General features: G+C 35.5%; 2 protein-coding genes and 1 long non-coding RNA gene across 4 annotated transcripts; all 3 read left to right on the forward strand.

Annotated features, from left to right (window-relative positions):
* The first annotated feature begins 2,209 nt into the window (after window positions 1-2,209).
* Window positions 2,210-4,458, forward strand: LOC148766671 (uncharacterized). Its single transcript, XR_016034805.1, has 2 exons — window positions 2,210-2,415; window positions 2,542-4,458. It is a non-coding gene; the product is annotated as an uncharacterized LOC148766671 (long non-coding RNA).
* Window positions 4,459-6,147: 1,689 nt separating this feature from the next.
* On the forward strand, window positions 6,148-9,223 carry LOC105956663 (Tudor/PWWP/MBT superfamily protein). The gene is made up of 2 exons (XM_012980534.2): window positions 6,148-6,385; window positions 6,604-9,223. The coding sequence occupies exon 2, from the start codon at window positions 6,732-6,734 to the stop codon at window positions 8,940-8,942; it is 2,211 nt and encodes a 736-aa protein (XP_012835988.2). The 5' UTR covers window positions 6,148-6,385; window positions 6,604-6,731; the 3' UTR covers window positions 8,943-9,223.
* Window positions 9,224-10,519: 1,296 nt separating this feature from the next.
* Window positions 10,520-16,075, forward strand: LOC105956664 (uncharacterized). 2 transcript variants are annotated; one of them, XM_012980536.2, is made up of 9 exons: window positions 10,520-11,246; window positions 11,693-11,893; window positions 11,975-12,244; window positions 12,909-12,943; window positions 13,016-13,144; window positions 13,643-13,796; window positions 13,885-14,549; window positions 14,778-15,546; window positions 15,752-16,075. In XM_012980536.2, the coding sequence occupies exons 1-8, from the start codon at window positions 11,177-11,179 to the stop codon at window positions 15,516-15,518; spliced, it is 2,265 nt and encodes a 754-aa protein (XP_012835990.2). In that variant the 5' UTR covers window positions 10,520-11,176; the 3' UTR covers window positions 15,519-15,546; window positions 15,752-16,075. The 2 variants fall into 2 exon arrangements, with proteins under 2 accessions (XP_012835990.2, XP_088682727.1); XM_088826601.1 differs by having other exon boundaries at window positions 10,922-11,246; window positions 13,661-13,796.
* Window positions 16,076-17,413: the final 1,338 nt, after the last annotated feature.

Consider the following 17,413-nt stretch of genomic DNA (forward strand, 5'->3'; position numbering starts at 1 on the left):
ATTTTCGTAATTTAACCTTACATCAGAGGTGGCCGTAATTTAAACTTTATAATCTTGTATTGATAAAGGCGAAGTCGGTGAATGAATACATGAAAATTGATATAATTACATTTTTAACTACTACTACTCCAATGTTTTAGTTTCTGGTAAAATTTAAGTATCACAAGACTAATGGTATGTGGTAAAACTATATTTCCACCCCTACCTTATTATTGTCCTTATATATTTGAATATAGATGTGTACTCCAAAGTCCAAAGTCAGTGATATTAAATGACAACTCAAGTTTTGCAGTTTCAATTCAACCATAAAATAATAAGAAAAAAAAATTAATAATAAAATAAAACCATAAAATAATATAAGCTAGATAAGCCTTTTTCTTCTTTTCTTTTTGCCTTGGGTGATGAACTATTAAAGTTATGGTTGTCATCCTGTCCGAAAGGACCTAACCTTGCTTGCCTAGGTGACCTCGGCTGATTGCCAAAACTCCTTTTTAAACATGTTAATTTGATTTGACAATTCTTAACTTGTTTTTTTCTTCTTCTTTTACTTTCCTAGTTTTATGGTACAACCAACCAATACTTCATAATTAATTAATAATATGCTAAAACAATTCCCTTGAATAGTCTTTCCTTTCCCATTTTTCTGATGAGCAATAAACTTCCGATCCATCCCATCATAATACATTTGTTGGTTCCACTTCTTGCCCGTATGTTTGTATATATATAATCATTAAATTGTCCCTATTCAAATTCATTTTGGAGGAATAAGTAGAAATCATCATTAAATTTTGGATAAATTACGACAACCCTTGGAATAATGTTAAATTACGAAAAAGACCCTCATGTTTGGGTTATTGCAACCAACCCCTCAATTATGAATCTTCTTATACGTCAACCCTTATGGAATTGGTTTGGCTACTGTTACTATTGACCAACAACCGGAAGTGTCACATTCAATAGAATCTTCGTTTTGTGCAATAATGAAATTCCTGATGTTCCACAATCTGATATTTACAAGTCGAGAGACAGATTTTATGATCATCTTGTTACGAAATGTGGAGCTCGAATGGAGTAAAACGGGTACAAATAATAGAATATTCCACGTATTCTAGAAAATTCTACTAAATTTGACACCACAATGATGGATATGTAAGAAGATTAATAGTGAGAGAATGGTTATAATTATTTAAACATAGAGAATTTTTTCGTAATTTAACATTAGCCAATAGAGGGTAGTAATTTACCCTTAAATTTTGTTTATACTTTGAATGGAAACACAAAATGAGAATGCCTCTTTTGAAGTATGTATATGAGTTGTCATTTCCAACTTAACCGACCTCACAATGCAAATTGCAGCCTTTTATCTATACTTTAATATTACTTTAAATAGTATGGATCATCCATTAGTCATTCTCATTTGAGTTCATCGAAAACAACCAGTAACAAGTCATTGTTGATTACCTATCCGAATGATATAGTTGTGATTAATAATGTAGGTAGTGGGGACAGGGTTTCATCCCCACTACTAAACGAGTGATTAATTTATTCTAATGATGATTGATTTGTGGTGTTAATCCTTCAAACTAATTATGTTTGTGGTGGAAGGAAATCTATCTCACTCTTTATGTAATCGGTACTAGAATGGTTTATTATATACTATTTACACTAGTAGAAAACTAATTTTTTACTACTATTTTTTTTAACAAAAGATACTTTCAACTGTGGTTTACGGGACAATTTTGGAGTCGAAATAAAATGGAAGATTTACCGTACCAAAAAACTATTTACTACTGTTATTTATCATAGCAAAGTTTTTGTCACGTCCCTACAAGATAAATTCGTAGAAAATGTGTAACAAAAGCCTTTTTACTACGAATGTTGTACATTTTGCTACGGTGAATGTTCGTAATAAAAAAGTCATTTTCTACTAGTGATTTTATGGTATAATATTCAATTGTAGGGTCAATGTCTATGACCAAAATATATTATTTATTTTCTATTTTTCTATGAATTAGATTTAAGTGAAATATATACTTATATACGCCAATTAGTAGATTTTTTTTTTTTTTTTGGGAAAATCCCAATTATAGTAGTATTCCAGTGATGGAGTACTAACTAATAATGGTCGTAATGGGCCGGCCACAGTTAGCTTGTAACCAAGCCCAAATTAATCATCTAAGAAGTTTGTCCCTTTTTTTTTTTTTTTTTTTTTTTTTATAAATAAATGAGAATACCTTTTTAATTAATTATTTTGGGAAATTATTGAAATGGTTCGATAAACAGCAATTTTTGGAAGCTGAATATGAAGGGCAAATGACAGAGAGAAGAGAGAGACGATCGATTGGGATGATTTGATTACGGCTATGAACATTTTTTGGTTTTGATTATTACCTCAATCCGCTATCTAACTAGGAGGTATGGAGTGGTAAATTCAAAATTGTCTTCTCACCTTTTCAGGTTGCTTGAATTCATTATTCGATCTGATTTTATTGTTTATGAATAACACTATACTTTGCTTTGTTCAATTACCGTTGCCTGCAGTGCGTACAGTTTGTTCACCATGGTTCTTTTTCACAAGGCATGACTCATGGTCAGGTAGGTAGGTAGGTGTCTGCTTAGGGTGTGATCATATATATTCTGCAATTTATCGTTGATTATCGTCTTGCATATTTTTGAATTACAAAATTATAGTTCATCTAATTCTTTTAAACAGAATCATAAGATACATTATGGTTAAGTAATAGAAAACATATACCAATCAGTGTATCGCTACTGCGATTTATGGTTGGAATGCACAAGGGTTAGTTCCTATCTTTCTGCTAAATAATGAATTTGATTTTTCACTCGACTCGGTGTATTTTCCATGAACTTCATTGATCTATGTTATAGTGATTAACTACACGAGTAACACTTGTTTAGTGGAACGTGATTGCACGTGTATCCCTGTATGTGTTTTTCGTATTACTTTTTTAGTTTTTAGTACAACAGCAGTCCAATTCCAAATTTGGAAGTGTTGTTAGCAAATTACAGCGTTGCCTACGTTGCTTACACCCTCCTCTTGGAAGTTGGAATAATGAAAATTATTTTAAGCTCGTTTTTGCGTATTAGAATTGCTAGTCGTGTGCCTTGCGTGTTAGAATTGCCAAAGTTCATCTGATGTAACCTATTTGACATTATAATTTTTGACCTGTTGTCTGTCAAAGCTATACACAAGTTTGTATATTTGAGGTCTTTCTGGGGTAGCAAATTCTGTTAGTCGAGATTTTATAAACCTTTCTTCTTTTGAAGTTTCCTTATCATGTTATTTTCACTTTGTTTCTCTCTTCCAAGTATTAATTGATCCATTTTCGTAACATATGTGTCAATCTTTGATCTGTCGTCATAACTAGTGACATTTATTATTTGTTCCTTGTCTATGCAATCGATGTTTTCTTCATTTGGTGGGACATCGTTGTTTGATTTTATGTGAGAGGATGAATTTGGGAAATCGTGTATTTGCCCTTTTTCAATTTTGGATCAAAAGTTGCTAGTTAAAAGTAACAGGTTTTCTCTATGCAATCTTATTTAGTTACAGTTTTAATGTGGGAAGGAAAATTAGCGATAACCAACGATCTGAGTAAGTTGCATAGATAATTGGCTAACGAAGGTTGACATTTTGGATCTCAATTAAGGGCAATAGATTTTGGAACTCGATTTGTTCTCACTACGCGCAATGAATATAATAGACGGTGATTTTAATAGTTCTCTGTTCTTTTATGTTACCGGGGGAAAATTAGTAGTCAGCTTCGTCAGTGAAGAATCGACGCCAGAAAGAAAAAGAGAAGCTTTGGAATCTTGGATAGTTCTGAAAATACGGAAACTTCTTAACTCGATTAGAGCTTTGAAGCTCTCTCGATTATGCAAGCTTTTTTCTTGAGGTAATTTTGATGATAAAGTTCGTAGTTTCTGAAAACAATTTACTCTTCTTTTTTTCGTTTCGTGAATAATTTATTGGGTATTGAATCGAAATTCTTTCGATACATATTTTGGATATGTGATGCCTATTTTGGCTTTTTGGTAAATATGAGTTAATGCAATATTCCTTAATCCTTATGGATTAAATGGGTTAGAGTTGACTCTGAGAAACATATTGACTTCTCTCAAGAAAGCTGCTGCAAAGAAATCTGGAGATTGTAATGAAATTAATTCCTTTCATCGTCTTAATAATTACTCTTTGCCAGATTATTAAATAATCGAATGCGAAATTACTTATTCGCCCTTCTCTGTCTCCGGTTCTGAACTAATCAAAACTATGTACATTAATAAAGCTGGTTTAATTTCTCTTTGAAAATTGTATCTCTTTTGGTATTTTGTACTACATAAATTTTAAATTAGTATATGTAATATTTAAAGAAAATTAATTCGTATTTTTAATTGCTAGGTTTATTGTTATTCATAGGATAAATATTGATGAGTCGATCCGTTATTGTATTCAGAAATTTGTCGAGTAAAAATCAATGTTTTGAAAACCGGACCGGACCGGCCGGTCCGACCGGTTCGACCGTGAACCGCCGCCATGTCCGGTCCGGTTAGATGTCAAAACCCGAAAAGCTCAAAAAACCGGGTCAACCACCAAAAATCCGGTTCAACCGGTAAGAACCGGTTAACTCGGAAACCAACCCCAAAACCGGTTTTTAGCTCAAAAAATTGTCATCGTCGGATCTACGTCGTAGGTTACTGAATCTTGTCGGAAAATGTTATTGGTGAACGGATCTAGGTAGTTGTGACCCAATCCAAGTGGTAGATGCCATAGCTATCCACCAAAGAAAAGAAAAACGGAGAAGGTAAAAGTGAAATTGAAGAAAAAATTGAAAAAATAAGTGAAGAAAATAAAGTATATGTTTGGGTGGGGTGGAAATGGGAATAATTAAGAATAAGCAAGGAGGAAGAGAAGAAAAGAAGGAAGGAAGAAGAGAAGGAGATGAGGATTAGGGACTGCGTGAAAACGAGAGGAGGAAGAAAGAAGAAAGAAGGAAGAGAGAGAGAGAGAGAAGAGAGGAGAGAGGAGAGAGATGAGTGAGAAGAAAATTAATAATTTTTTTTTTTTTATAAAGTAATGAAAGTGAAATAAAATATAAAAATATGTAATACATTATATTTGGATATTAAATAAATAAAATAATTATATATATAAAAAATGTAAGAAACCCGGTTGGACCCCGGTTGAACCGGTTCAACCGTGACCCGGTAGCTTGACCGGGTCGATGTCCGGTCCGGTTTTCAAAACATTGGTAAAAATGTAATTATGGGTCAAATAAATTAGCATTAGATTTCAGTATTCTTGAAGTTACCCAAATAAAAAGTTTTTTTATTTACTTAATATTTCCGGCTGTGTTATTAATTTTATGACATATTCCAATTTTCATGGACGTAATCTTGCAAGCAAAAAAAGAGAGAAAGTAAAATCATGCACGTGATAAATTAATTAATACGAACGGTCTTTTGTGACTATAAAAATATATAATTAGTTTTAAATAGATTATGTTTAATTTGTTTGCCAAACTTATAACGATGTTACATATTTTATAATTTTCTCGATTTCTTTTAGTAATTAAAAATATCATTGCGATTTTATGTTGCTTAAATACACCAAAGGATTTTGTCATTAACTATTTCTTACTGCTCAAAATCAAAGTAGATTGTATGAGTAATTATTTTAACTATGTAAATGGGATATATTAGTTTTTATTTGTATGATTATATTATATATGCTACTCTTGATTTTTTATTGTGCAAATTACTCTTAATATTTTTAAATGATCGAGTTAGAGATGAATCCAACGTAGTAATCCGAATTTAATATAAACTATTTTATTTTAATTTAACACATAATATATCTCGCTATGATAAAAGAAAATTAATTGGAACAATTTTAGTAATAAATCGAGCTTGACTAATTTGATATTTAAAAATAAATAAAAATTGATTGAGCTTCAAACTCACAGAAGAGAGAACCAGGATTTTTTTTTTTAAACAAATTAAAGGTTGGACAAAGTTCTAATAATTTTTTCAAGTCCAATATGGACTAATTTAAATATTTCCTTACAATACTTTTCATTAAAATCAAACGACGTCGCTTTAATCGAAAATCTAACGTCGTCAGGGCAGCATCTAACTGGGCACGCCACGTGATTGAGACACGTGTCCAAGTCAAACCTCCTATATAAGATGGCTCGTATGCAATTCTCCATTTTTCACCAAAGCAGCAAAAGAAAAGCAAATTGCAAAAAGAGAAGGGGAAAATAAAAATCAATTTTCTCTATTTGCGTCCTCCTTCTTTTTACAATTGACAGAAAAACAAAAATCACAAAATACTTGTCAGTTTCAGTTCCTGCAATCACCTGAGGTGATTTTTCTCTCTCTCAAATCTAGTGATTTCTCTATCTAACATTTGTGCATTTGATGTGTGAATGAATAGATGTGTGTTTGTGTGTGTATAATAATCTGTAAATGCACGTCCGTTACATATATATATGTAGCAATAAACGCGTTGTGTGTAACTCGTTTGTATATAATTGTTCTGCTTCATGAATGATAAAGTTTTATTTATTGTTTTTCTTATAGGGTTAATTAATGCCGGAAAAAAATTGCTGTTTGTTAACGTGAATTCCGAGATTTCTAGTGCCGCTTTAGGGGAATTAACGAAAGGGGTGAGTTGTGAACTGGTTGAAGGTTTGGAATCGAAAATCGGAATGGAGGATCATAAGGGTTTGAGTGATGGGGTTAGGGTTTCGGATGAGTCCAAGGGTTTGGTTGTGGAGTCTAGCGGAGAAACTTTAATTGATGGAAGTGGAGGGAAATTCGTTGAATCTGGTAGCTTAGAAATTAATGATAAGCATGATTTAAGTAAAAATCGAGGTGTGGATGTCACGTCTCGTAAGAAGGGATGGGAGTCGTGGGGGGTTATGGATTTAGTTGGGAGAGTTTTAGATGGAAAGTTTTCAATGGATGAGGAGTTGGAAGATGTTGATGATTCCAAAAAACCGTTGGAGGAAAATCGACTTACCGACACCGACGCGTGTCAGGTTGTGATTGGAGAGCCGAAATCCGAAAACGGAATGGATGTTAAAGGAGCAGATATCGACAAAGATTCGAATAATTTGGATTCGGCTCTTCCAGGTGAGGGAAGTGGATCGACTGGAAACCACGATTTGGTAATTAATGAGACGGTGCCAGATGTAAAGATGGAAATCGAGGAAGTAAATAATGTTAGGGCTGACGTGGCGATAGCCGAAAGACATGTAGGGCAGTATATAACGGAAACTGAAGGGGAATATTACGCGTCGGATCTAGTGTGGGGCAAGGTCAGGAGCCATCCATGGTGGCCTGGGCAGATATTCGCACCCTCGGCCGCATCCGATAAGGCAACGAAATATTTCAAAAAGGAGAGTTATTTGATTGCTTATTTCGGTGACCAGACGTTTGCATGGAATGAGGGGTCAAATATCAAGCCTTTCGGGATGCATTTTTCGCAAATGGAGAAACAGAGCTCTACAGATGGATTTTGTCATGCCGTGAGCTGTGCGCTGGATGAGGTCGCTCGGCGATTTGAGCTTGGGCTATCATGCCGGTGCTTGCCTAGGGAGGTGCGTGATAAGATAGAATGTCAAGTTGTTGAAAATGCTGGCATACGAAAAGAATCAAGCACAAGATCTGGTGGGGACAAGTTATCCAGTGCCGCCTCATTTGTGCCAGGAGAGCTTTTGGGGTTTCTAGAATCTGTTGCTGTGCGCCCGCAGTGCAAAACTGATGGACTGCAATTAACTGTGGAGAAAGCTCAACTGCTGGCTTTCAATAGATGGAAGGGTTATTATCAGCTCCCCGTTCTAGAAGCGTGTGGTGGGTTGTTGGAGGATAATGTGGAGGGGAGAGGAGTGGAATCAATGGAAGTGATGGATGGTCAAAGGAGTAAGTCAACTGCTCCCGGTGGTTCTTCTAAGAAACGTAAACGCCTTTCAGGTGATGAAAAGTGGCCAAAGTTAAAAGAGAAACGCTTATCTGTCTTGATGTCTTCAGATAGCTCGAGTTTACAGAATGACGAGAAGAAACCCGGAATGACTCGCAAGAAGGCCATCTTGTATCCTGTACCGAACAATTCAAGAGTCAAAAGACAGAAGAATATGGTGCCAGCTAAGCCCCTTGGTAATTCTCGAGGAGTGGAAATGATTCCTGCGGAGATCCCTAATGCTGATGTGGTTCTTTCGAAGCTAATTGTGGCTGCAATGAATCCCATGGAAGGGCACGGTATCATTAGTCCTGTACTTGGCTTCCTTCGTCAGCTTCGGAATTTTACTTGTCTTGAATTGTCGGGAGATGCAAAGATAGATTCTGGGAAGCAGCTATTCAATTTGGAGGCTACAAATACATCTGCATTTGATGGTGCTGAGGACTCGTACTGGACAGATAGAATAGTTCAAAACTATTCTCAAGATCAGGTGCTGTTTCAACCGGAGAAACCTAATAAGATGGCTATTCAAGTAGAGGGCAATACTAGTGCAGTTATAAACGCAAACGAGGGCAAAGAAAGCGATGCTGCTATTGTGGATTCGGGTGCACAAAACCCAACTGCTCCAGTGAACGAAGAAGTTGCAGATGAACATTATCCAACTGCTTTGATTCTCAACTTCAATAATTTGAACTCCATTCCGCCCATTGAGAATCTGAACCGGATATTCAGCCCTTACGGGCCTTTGCGAGAGTCAGAAACTCGGGTGTTGAGCAAGAGCAAGCGCGCAAAGGTGATATTCAAGAGGCGAGAAGATGCGGATTCTGCTTTCAGCGCTCCTGGAAAATACGAAGTCTTTGGACCATCCCTCATCAGTTATAGCCTCAAATATGTCAAATCTAGTGCAACCTCGAAGCGCAACAAGAAGGGCGAGTCTTCGACAGTGAATGCTGTCTGAATTTGGTGAGGATTGGTTGGTGTACTCTTAACTTATTTATGTTCTTATAGAATTTAATAGTTCTTATTTTATACATTGTTGGAAGAGCCTTGCATATAGGGAGAGCTTTAAGTTGACATGTTGTTACATTTAAGTGCATTTATAGGGCAGATTCAGTAATCTTTCTCTTTCCATGAAACTACATATTTGGGATTTACATTGTGATGGATGAGATTATTGTTTTAGAAACTACATATCTGGATTTACATTGCGATGGATTAGATTATTGTTTTAATTCTTAATTAACTGTTTTGAACCGTTGCTTGATTGGTCGACGATAATTGTTTGATGGTTGCATATTTGGTCATTGGTTCTAGTCTTGGTGCATTGTCATGTATCATTGATCGAATGCTGAATGTTTGATGTAGTTAATATAACAGATGAATCGGTATTTCCTTTCGCTCTTTTTGCTCAAATAGACGATCGTTTTTTGTATGTCTGTATTACTGTATCATTTCACGTGCATGGGTATGGAGTAACGTCGGAAGATGAAACCTATTTTTTATTTCGTGTTTTCCTTGTCATAAATGTAATTACTAGGCAGCATTTGCTTTGTCATTTATATTATTTTCATGAGAACTCCGTTCTCGTGAATTAGTATTAGACACCTTTTGTTGGCATGCCTGCATGAGTTATCGAAAAAGAGAACCCGAGGCATTGCTCAATTTTATGTTTCGCATACTGGTGAATGCTCTGCATAAATCTGAATATTTTGTGCTCGAAGTTTTCAATCGTTGTATCATCATGTGCAACAATTAATTATTTTCATTTTTCAGTTCAGTTTATTCAAATTGTTGAGTCTTATTCGAATTTCCAATTTTTAAGATTTTTTCCTAAATTGTTAGTCTTGTTCGAGTTTCTAAAATCAATTTCTAAAAAGATTAGATTTTTTCCTAAATTGTTGAGTCTTATTCGAATTTCGAACCGTTCGATCTCCACCCCTAGCATCGAATGATTGGTATTAAAATTACCTGAAGATGAATGGCCCCATTGGATGAACCTATTAAAGTCATTCTTTATTTGGGATACCTAAATAAAGGTGTGTGCAACAAGCAGATGCTATTAATAAACAACTTATTTAGATTGATAATCATTTGGTGTGATCAAGTGTAACATCTAAAAGACTTTCGCATATATATATTTATTTTCTCATTTTTCTTTCTTCTTATTGGAAATCCAGGATTTGAATTGATTTGTTTTCAATTTTCATCGACTCTTCCTTAATTTCATCGATTTATCTTATAAATTATAATTCGATGGAATTTAGTTATTGCATAGGAAAATATATATTGATTATCGTCGTTGAATGGTTAAAACGTCCTATTCGTAATTGGCAAATTCTTAGCCCCAGGTCCCCAACATTCTGGTAGAGTGACATATAAAATAGGGTCGACAATGTAAAATCCTCTAAACTATGGACTTTTTGCACTTTACTCCCTGAATAGAAAAGAGTCGCATAGACATACCTGAAATCTATTATCTGCACCACCGATGCTAAAGTTGTCTATTTATGGGCAAGATTGAACGGAATCCAAATCACGTGCATTCCACGTGAACATAGCTGGGGTAAATTAGTCTTTTCCTCCTACACCCCAACTCTACTCACGTGGAATGCACATGATTTGGATTCCGTCTAATTTTGGCAAAAAATAGACAATTTAGGGTGTAAAGTGCAAAAATGTTCAAAATTCAGGGGGGTTTATTTTGTTCAACCTATTAAATATGTAGAAGTTATACACATGTATGATAAAATATAATGGGTTGAATTTTACCGAATAGATTAAAACAAACTATGAAGAATTATTTATTTTTCATAAATTTTATTTAATCATGTGGATTTTAGTTCTACACCCAAAGTTTTGACTTTTTGCCCATTGCACCCCGTCCACTTTCGGTAAAATTTAAACTCTACCCTAATTTGATTTTAGTTTCCATCTATTGCCACCCAAACACGCCTTGCCTTTTATTTTCAACTTATTTTAATTTTCAGAAAACCGCCTCTTCTCCAGTTCAAAATAATTCTTTTGCGCTCTCTCTCTCTCTCTCACACACACATACACACACATACGCGCACACACACTACTATCTTTTGCATTGCTCACAGCCTCTCACTCGAAATTGCGAATCAGGATCTTGAAGGAAATACGCAGACGAAGATCGAGATCCGATTTTGAGATTAATCGGAGAAAAGTGAGATGGAGGGGTGCCAAAATATTGATCTCGAAATCGAAGGCCATGCTCTCATAGACGATAATCAGTTTTCAGGTTTTCAATTTTAATATTTTTTTTAATGTATTTCTCTATATATATGAGCGTGCATACAAATCTGTAGAATTGTTTGGAGAATTGTCCGTAGGTATCTAAGTATGTAGTGACCCGGAGATAAAACCTAAGTCCGTGCAGTTAGGTTTTTCTAATTTGCTCAAAAAAAATAAAAATTGATCGGGGGTTTGGACTGATTTTTTTTTGGGAATTAGTTAATGTTGAAAGTTAAGTAAAATATTGATCAATCGTCTTAGGGCACAGAGTAATTCTGTCCAAATTGAATTTCTCTGAGGAATTATTACAAAAAGCAAATGAGATTATGATGATTTGTGACCTCATTTGTTGTTTCAAAGTCTGCTTAAGGCACACATCATCGGCAGTTGTATTCAATTGTTATGGTGGCTCATAATTTGTGATTTCATTCTGTTGCTTGAAATTATTTTCAGAAAACCAGGCAGGATTCAGTAATTGTGAGTTGGCAGGAGGACTGAGTTCTGATAAAGACTTTGATATTAGTCTCGGCATGGATGCGGATGACCGATTGCCCGAACTGAATGAATCAATTGAGCCTCAAAGAAACCAAAAAAATGGAAGATATAATTTACGTAAAAGTCTAGCATGGGACAGTGCATTCTTCACTAGTGCAGGTATTCTGGCCTTGCATTATGTTTTGATAGGAAATTCTCTTTTTCTAGCTAATACATGAATGTTATTTTTCTTGATGTTAGGAGTACTAGACGCAGAAGAATTGTCAAGCATGATTACTGGATCTGAAAAGAGCGAAAAGCACTTATTACCTGGAATTCAAGAAGACATTACAGAGTCAACTGAGTCAATCTCTACTCTTGGAAGTGATAATTTAACCCTGGAAACTTTTGATGATGACTTGTTTGTAGACATCAGAGCTTCCATCCAAAGATCCAGTAAAAAGAAATCCAATTTCACAAATTCAAGCATTAATACAGCAGCTATGGGGTTAGACAGCACATCCATTTCATGTAAGCAGGCATATTTTATCCCAAGTCAGATAAATAAATTTTGTTTCCACTGGTATATGATGTGGACATTTGTTTCTGTTCACCTGGTGTCAATTAGAAAATCTATTTCTGTTTAGTCTGTGTATCATTAGGTTATTTCTGCTTCTTATGCAAGCTTTTCCTTGCACTTAGTGTCAAGCTAATTGCAGGGGAAAAATGCTTAGAGAAAGTAAGAAACTTAGTAGATACACTATATGAAATACTGTTCTTGTTGCCCATTGCAATTAATCCAAGGTGATCACCAAATACTATTCAGTGGCTGGGGACATTTCCAGTATGTAGAGATGAATTTGAAGCATTAAGTTAGCCATTGAGACCAGAATGCTCGTGCATTGTGAGTTTGCTAAGATATACACGGAATAAAATGTTGAAAATAATGGACCATTACGTAAATATGTTCATGTTTAGGTAGTCTAAGTACATGCACGACTAAGCACACTGTTAACATATTTGCTCAAAGGTAATACAAAAATAGATTTGAGTTCCCACTTGATATCTGTTTCTCCTGTCCATGGGTTCTTCTGGAAGAAATGTGACCTCTGCATGTAATCATTTTTTTCTATCAACTTGTTCATGTCTTAGACATTTTTCGCATATCTTGAACTAATATTATATTCATACACAGCTCTGAAGAAGGAAGATGCTGTTTCCCAAAATAAGGTCAGTTTGCTCATGAAAAGATTATATTTTGGTTTGTTTTATTGTCTGCTGACTCTAATTCCAATTATGCAGAATCCGAAACCGGGTCTAAATAAAACCAGCAATCTGCAAACTCTTCGGACATCAAAATGTCAGCCTAAACAAAATATTGGGAAGTTAGAATCAGGGAAAGCATCCAAGCAGGATTCTGGTCATTCACAGGTGATACATAGACCTTCCTCTCATTTGAAACAATTTAAGCTATTGCATAGTGGATAAAGTGACGATTTATCGTTTATGTACATTCTCCTTCATCATTCGTCAGTTCAAACTTTGATGGAAAACTTTGCCTCTAGTTTTTCTTGCTTTTCTGTGTGTTGTTCCTTTCTGAATCATAATCAAATGTTTGCTTACCGGTATTGTTTACATTTGGGTCACGTAAAAGTTTTCAGTAAGGCCTCTCATAATTTTGTTTCCTGAATTACTAGGGTCTGCGTAAAATCTTCAGATTTGATTGACTTATGATTTGCGCTCTTAGAGTGACTGATTTACTGTGAGAATAAACTTTAAAGACATTTTATGAAGTCTCATTTGAAATATAAGATACAAATGAAATTATGAGTTCAATGAAATAATTGTTCGTGTGTAAATGTTTGTAATTTGGTAATGGGTTTGTTGATTGTTATTATCATGATAACTGATACAAGTCATTTTTTTAAGATGAAATCTATTGCTAAGGTTGGAGAGACAAAATCGATACTTCCTAAGGCACCCAAGACTGCTACTAGCAGCTCCATCTCATCTTCCCCAACAGCAGCAAAACGGGATTCCATGGCTGGACGTGTCAAATCTGAATATGGAAGCACAAAATCTGGTGCTGCTAGTTACTTTTCAAATCATTATTTTTCCTTCAAGAATTTGTGTCTTAGACAGTCTCTAATGCTATTATTATAAATTGACAGCAACTGTTTCCAGTAAAGGGACTCAGCCACCAAAAGTATCTGTTTTAAGTGGTGCTAGAAAGGCGCTGCCAAAGCCTGCAATGTCACCAAAGTGTTCTATGTTGGGTTCTTCAACTACTAGTAGAGTGCTCTCAACGAGGTCCTCTACATCTAGTGACAGTTCTAGTAATATGTCTTCTGGAACCCCAGCTAAATCTACACTTACAGCAAGAAGAAATCCAGGCAAAATTGGCAATGTTAGTAATGGTCCCTCCGGTTCGATTCCTAAAACTCCATCCAGAGGTGCAGTGAAGAATAAATTGCCATCATCTGGTCTTTCAGCTTATCTGACGTCTGCTAAGATATCCTCAAGCGTTTCACCTGCTAGTTCAATTAGTGAGTGGTCTTCGGTATCGTCTTCATCATCTTCAATGATCAACCAGAGATCTAATAATTCGAGGACCAGTTTAGATACCAGTTCATGTAGGTCTATGGATGGTGATATTGTTCGTTTGGATCCAAAAACCAATTCAACTGATCGAACAGCCAATGGACACGGAAATCAGGGAGTCGTTTTACCAAGTAACAATTTAAAGAAATCCTCAGCACAAACTGGTATCCTTCACCCTCCTACGAAACCATCAGGTCTACGATTGCCATCCCCAAAAATTGGGTTCTTTGATGGGGTTAGTTTTGGACCTTTCTCATTTTGTTAATATTAAAATTTCAGTAATGAACGGTCATGGTGGTTTGTAACGAGACCAACCATTTGATACATGATTTCTTTTAAATAAATATTTTATTGTATAAGGTTATTCTAACAAAGTGTGACGTTTCATTAGATAATATTGAGGATTCACTTTCTGGAGGTTACAACTTATGAGCCATATTGCTAACCTATTATGTTTTTGCAGGTGAAGTCATCTGGTCGCACTCCTAATGGACAACAGCAGTCTCAATCTGGCTTGCCTCCCAAGAACAGTGCTGCTGCATCCATTCAAAATCGAAACTCAAACAGCAAACTGAAGAGTGCTAAGGTTCCAACAGCTAGAATGGTGACTTCTTTGTCAAGCATAAAGCCTGATTCTCCAAAGGCCACATCTCCTGCATCCTTCCAAGAAAAAGCACACGCTTTAGTAAATTCTCCCCACTTGTCTCTTGGAGTTAATGGTACTGAAACTGGAGAATCTTGTCAAAAGGCAGAGAAAGTTATGGTTGAAGACGGAGTTAAGCAAGTGATGGATGCTGATACAGGTTTCGTATTCAAAGAGAATTTAAGTGAGTTGAATATGTTTAACAATATGGGGTCTGGGGATATTAAGACCGTTTCTGTCGAAGGGAGCAATGCTTCAGTTTCAGTACTGGTTAACCAGGACCATATTGAGAAGAATCCTCATCTAAATTCCGATGGTAATGACAAGGAAAATGGTCATGCCCCAATTCGTGAACTTATAATCGATACATCAGAATGCGCACTCTCTTTTCCTGCAATTGTCTCTGAGTCTGCAGCCTGCAGAGCCCCTTTTGCTCCTATGAATTTTCCCCGTAGTAATGACTGCATTGATATGCCTAAAGATTTGGCCGCCCAGGTTGTTGTTGCAGATAAGACAGTTTTTGCATTGCTATCTCTTGAGCAGAAAGAGAATAATAGCTAAATCAGCCATCAATTGGTTTCTTTTCGAGGTACACATAACATTACTCATGAATATCATCTAGTAAATCTGTTATGGTCTTATGGCTACAGTTTATGTTGAATGTTTTCTGCCCCTTATCCCCAATCCCTTCACGTAGGAGAAAAAAAAAAAAAGACAATAAGCTGGTCTCGTTTATACTATGAATTGCATATCGATACTCTTTCATTTACTTATTTGTTTATTTTTGTCTGCAGTCATGGATCTGGAGTTGATATTGTCATCTGATGCCTGGAAGAAGCAAACTGCAGAGCTATCAATTGAAACGTGTTTGTATGTTTTACCAAAAGTGGGATGTTTTGTGGATTTGAGTACTTGAACAAGATAAGTCATTTTCGGAGTGAAGGCCGTCGACCGGATGTTTGTTGCTATTGTTATTGCATTAGTAATGCTTGCAGGAAGATGTATGATTGTAAACCAGGACTGTGTTTTATTGGAACTGTATTTTAAAAGTTGCACATGGACTCTATAATTGTTCGTTCAGTATATAAATTCTACTTTATAGTATTTTATAATTGAAACATGTCTGCAATTTTACGATAGATAAGTTACTATTTGCTTGGTAGATCGATAAATATTAATCTTACTGAAAAAATAAAAATTCTATCACACTACATTTTTTATAGCTACTGCTGAAGCATGTGTATGTTTTCTTTTGCTCAATTTGATTAAGAACATTTACTTTTATCCTCTAATTTTCGATCAAAAGATTTTTTGTAGCACGTGTTTTAGGTGTACCCTGTTCTTTGTAGGTGTGTGTTCTAGATGTACTGTGTTTTAGGTGTACTGTGCGTTTCAGGTGTACTGCGTGTTTTGGTGTACTGCGCGTTTTGGTGTGTGTTTTAGGTGTACTGTGTGTTTCGGTGCGTGTTTTAGGTGCACTTTGTGTTTCGGTCCGTGTTTTAGGTGTACTATGTGTTTCAAAAGTACTGTGTGTTTTGGTGTGTGTTTTAGGTGTACTGTGTGTTTCAAAAGTACTGTTTGTTTTGGTGTGTGTTTTAGGTGTACTGTGTGTTTTGGTGTGTGTTTTAGGTGTACTGTGTGTTTTGGTGTGTGTATTAGGTGTACTGTGTGTTTTGGTGTGTGTATTAGGTGTACTGTATGTTTTGGTGTGTGTTTTAGGTGTACTGTGTGTTTTGGTGTGTGTTTTAGGTGTACTGCGTGTTTTGGTGTGATTAAGATGCACTGCATGTTTTAGGTGCACTGCGTGTTTCAGTGTGTGCTTTAGGTGCATTGTGCGTTTTCGGAAGTACTACGTGTGTTTGTGTGTTTTCGGAAGTACTACGTGTTTTTTTGTGCGTTTTAGGTGTCCTGAGTTTTTCGTGGCATAATTGGGCTTCTTGGCCCATTTTATTCTAAATAATTGCATCGGGTATTTAAAAAAACTATCGTAAGATTGCGGTTCAAAGTGGGCTACACCACACATGTGAGAAATAATTAACATCTATAAATTAATAGAGTGGGGACATGCGAAATTTTATTAATTAAGCTAATCATTTAATCGAAACAAGCTAATCGAAATTCTATAAATTAATAGAGCGGGGACTTCCGAAATAATTAACATCTATAAACAAGTTTACTGTGGAGAGCCCAATCACAGAAGCAATAACTAAATTACTAAACAAGCAGAATTACAAACTTCTATTTAATCATACAATATATACATACACACATATACTCCTATCAAACATAACTAATCATGAAAGAAGCAGAACCTTAACCTATTCAAGCCTACAAACCTCATCCAATAAAATATCAACTTTTTATCATCTGTCAATGGTCATAGGCACACATATATGCAAGAGATGGATCTGAAAACCAAATAAAATTTTCAAAAAAACAAATCCAAAATTTTAACA

Source organism: Erythranthe guttata, chromosome 12 (genome assembly GCF_056151865.1).
Source record: "Erythranthe guttata isolate IM_541 chromosome 12, IM_541, whole genome shotgun sequence".
Classification (NCBI taxonomy): domain Eukaryota; kingdom Viridiplantae; phylum Streptophyta; class Magnoliopsida; order Lamiales; family Phrymaceae; genus Erythranthe; species Erythranthe guttata.

What these genes read in the sequence shown, in the direction of transcription:
- LOC105956664 (XM_012980536.2), top strand. Translation starts at nt 11,177, where the DNA reads ATGGAGGGGTGCCAAAATATTGATCTCGAAATCGAAGGCCATGCTCTC. An exon ending in TGCATTCTTCACTAGTGCAG is followed by an intron (nt 11,894 to 11,974) that starts GTATTCTGGCCT and finishes TCTTGATGTTAG; the next exon opens with GAGTACTAGACGCAGAAGAA. An exon ending in AGACAGCACATCCATTTCAT is followed by an intron (nt 12,245 to 12,908) that starts GTAAGCAGGCAT and finishes ATTCATACACAG; the next exon opens with CTCTGAAGAAGGAAGATGCT.
- LOC105956663 (XM_012980534.2), top strand. Translation starts at nt 6,732, where the DNA reads ATGGAGGATCATAAGGGTTTGAGTGATGGGGTTAGGGTTTCGGATGAG.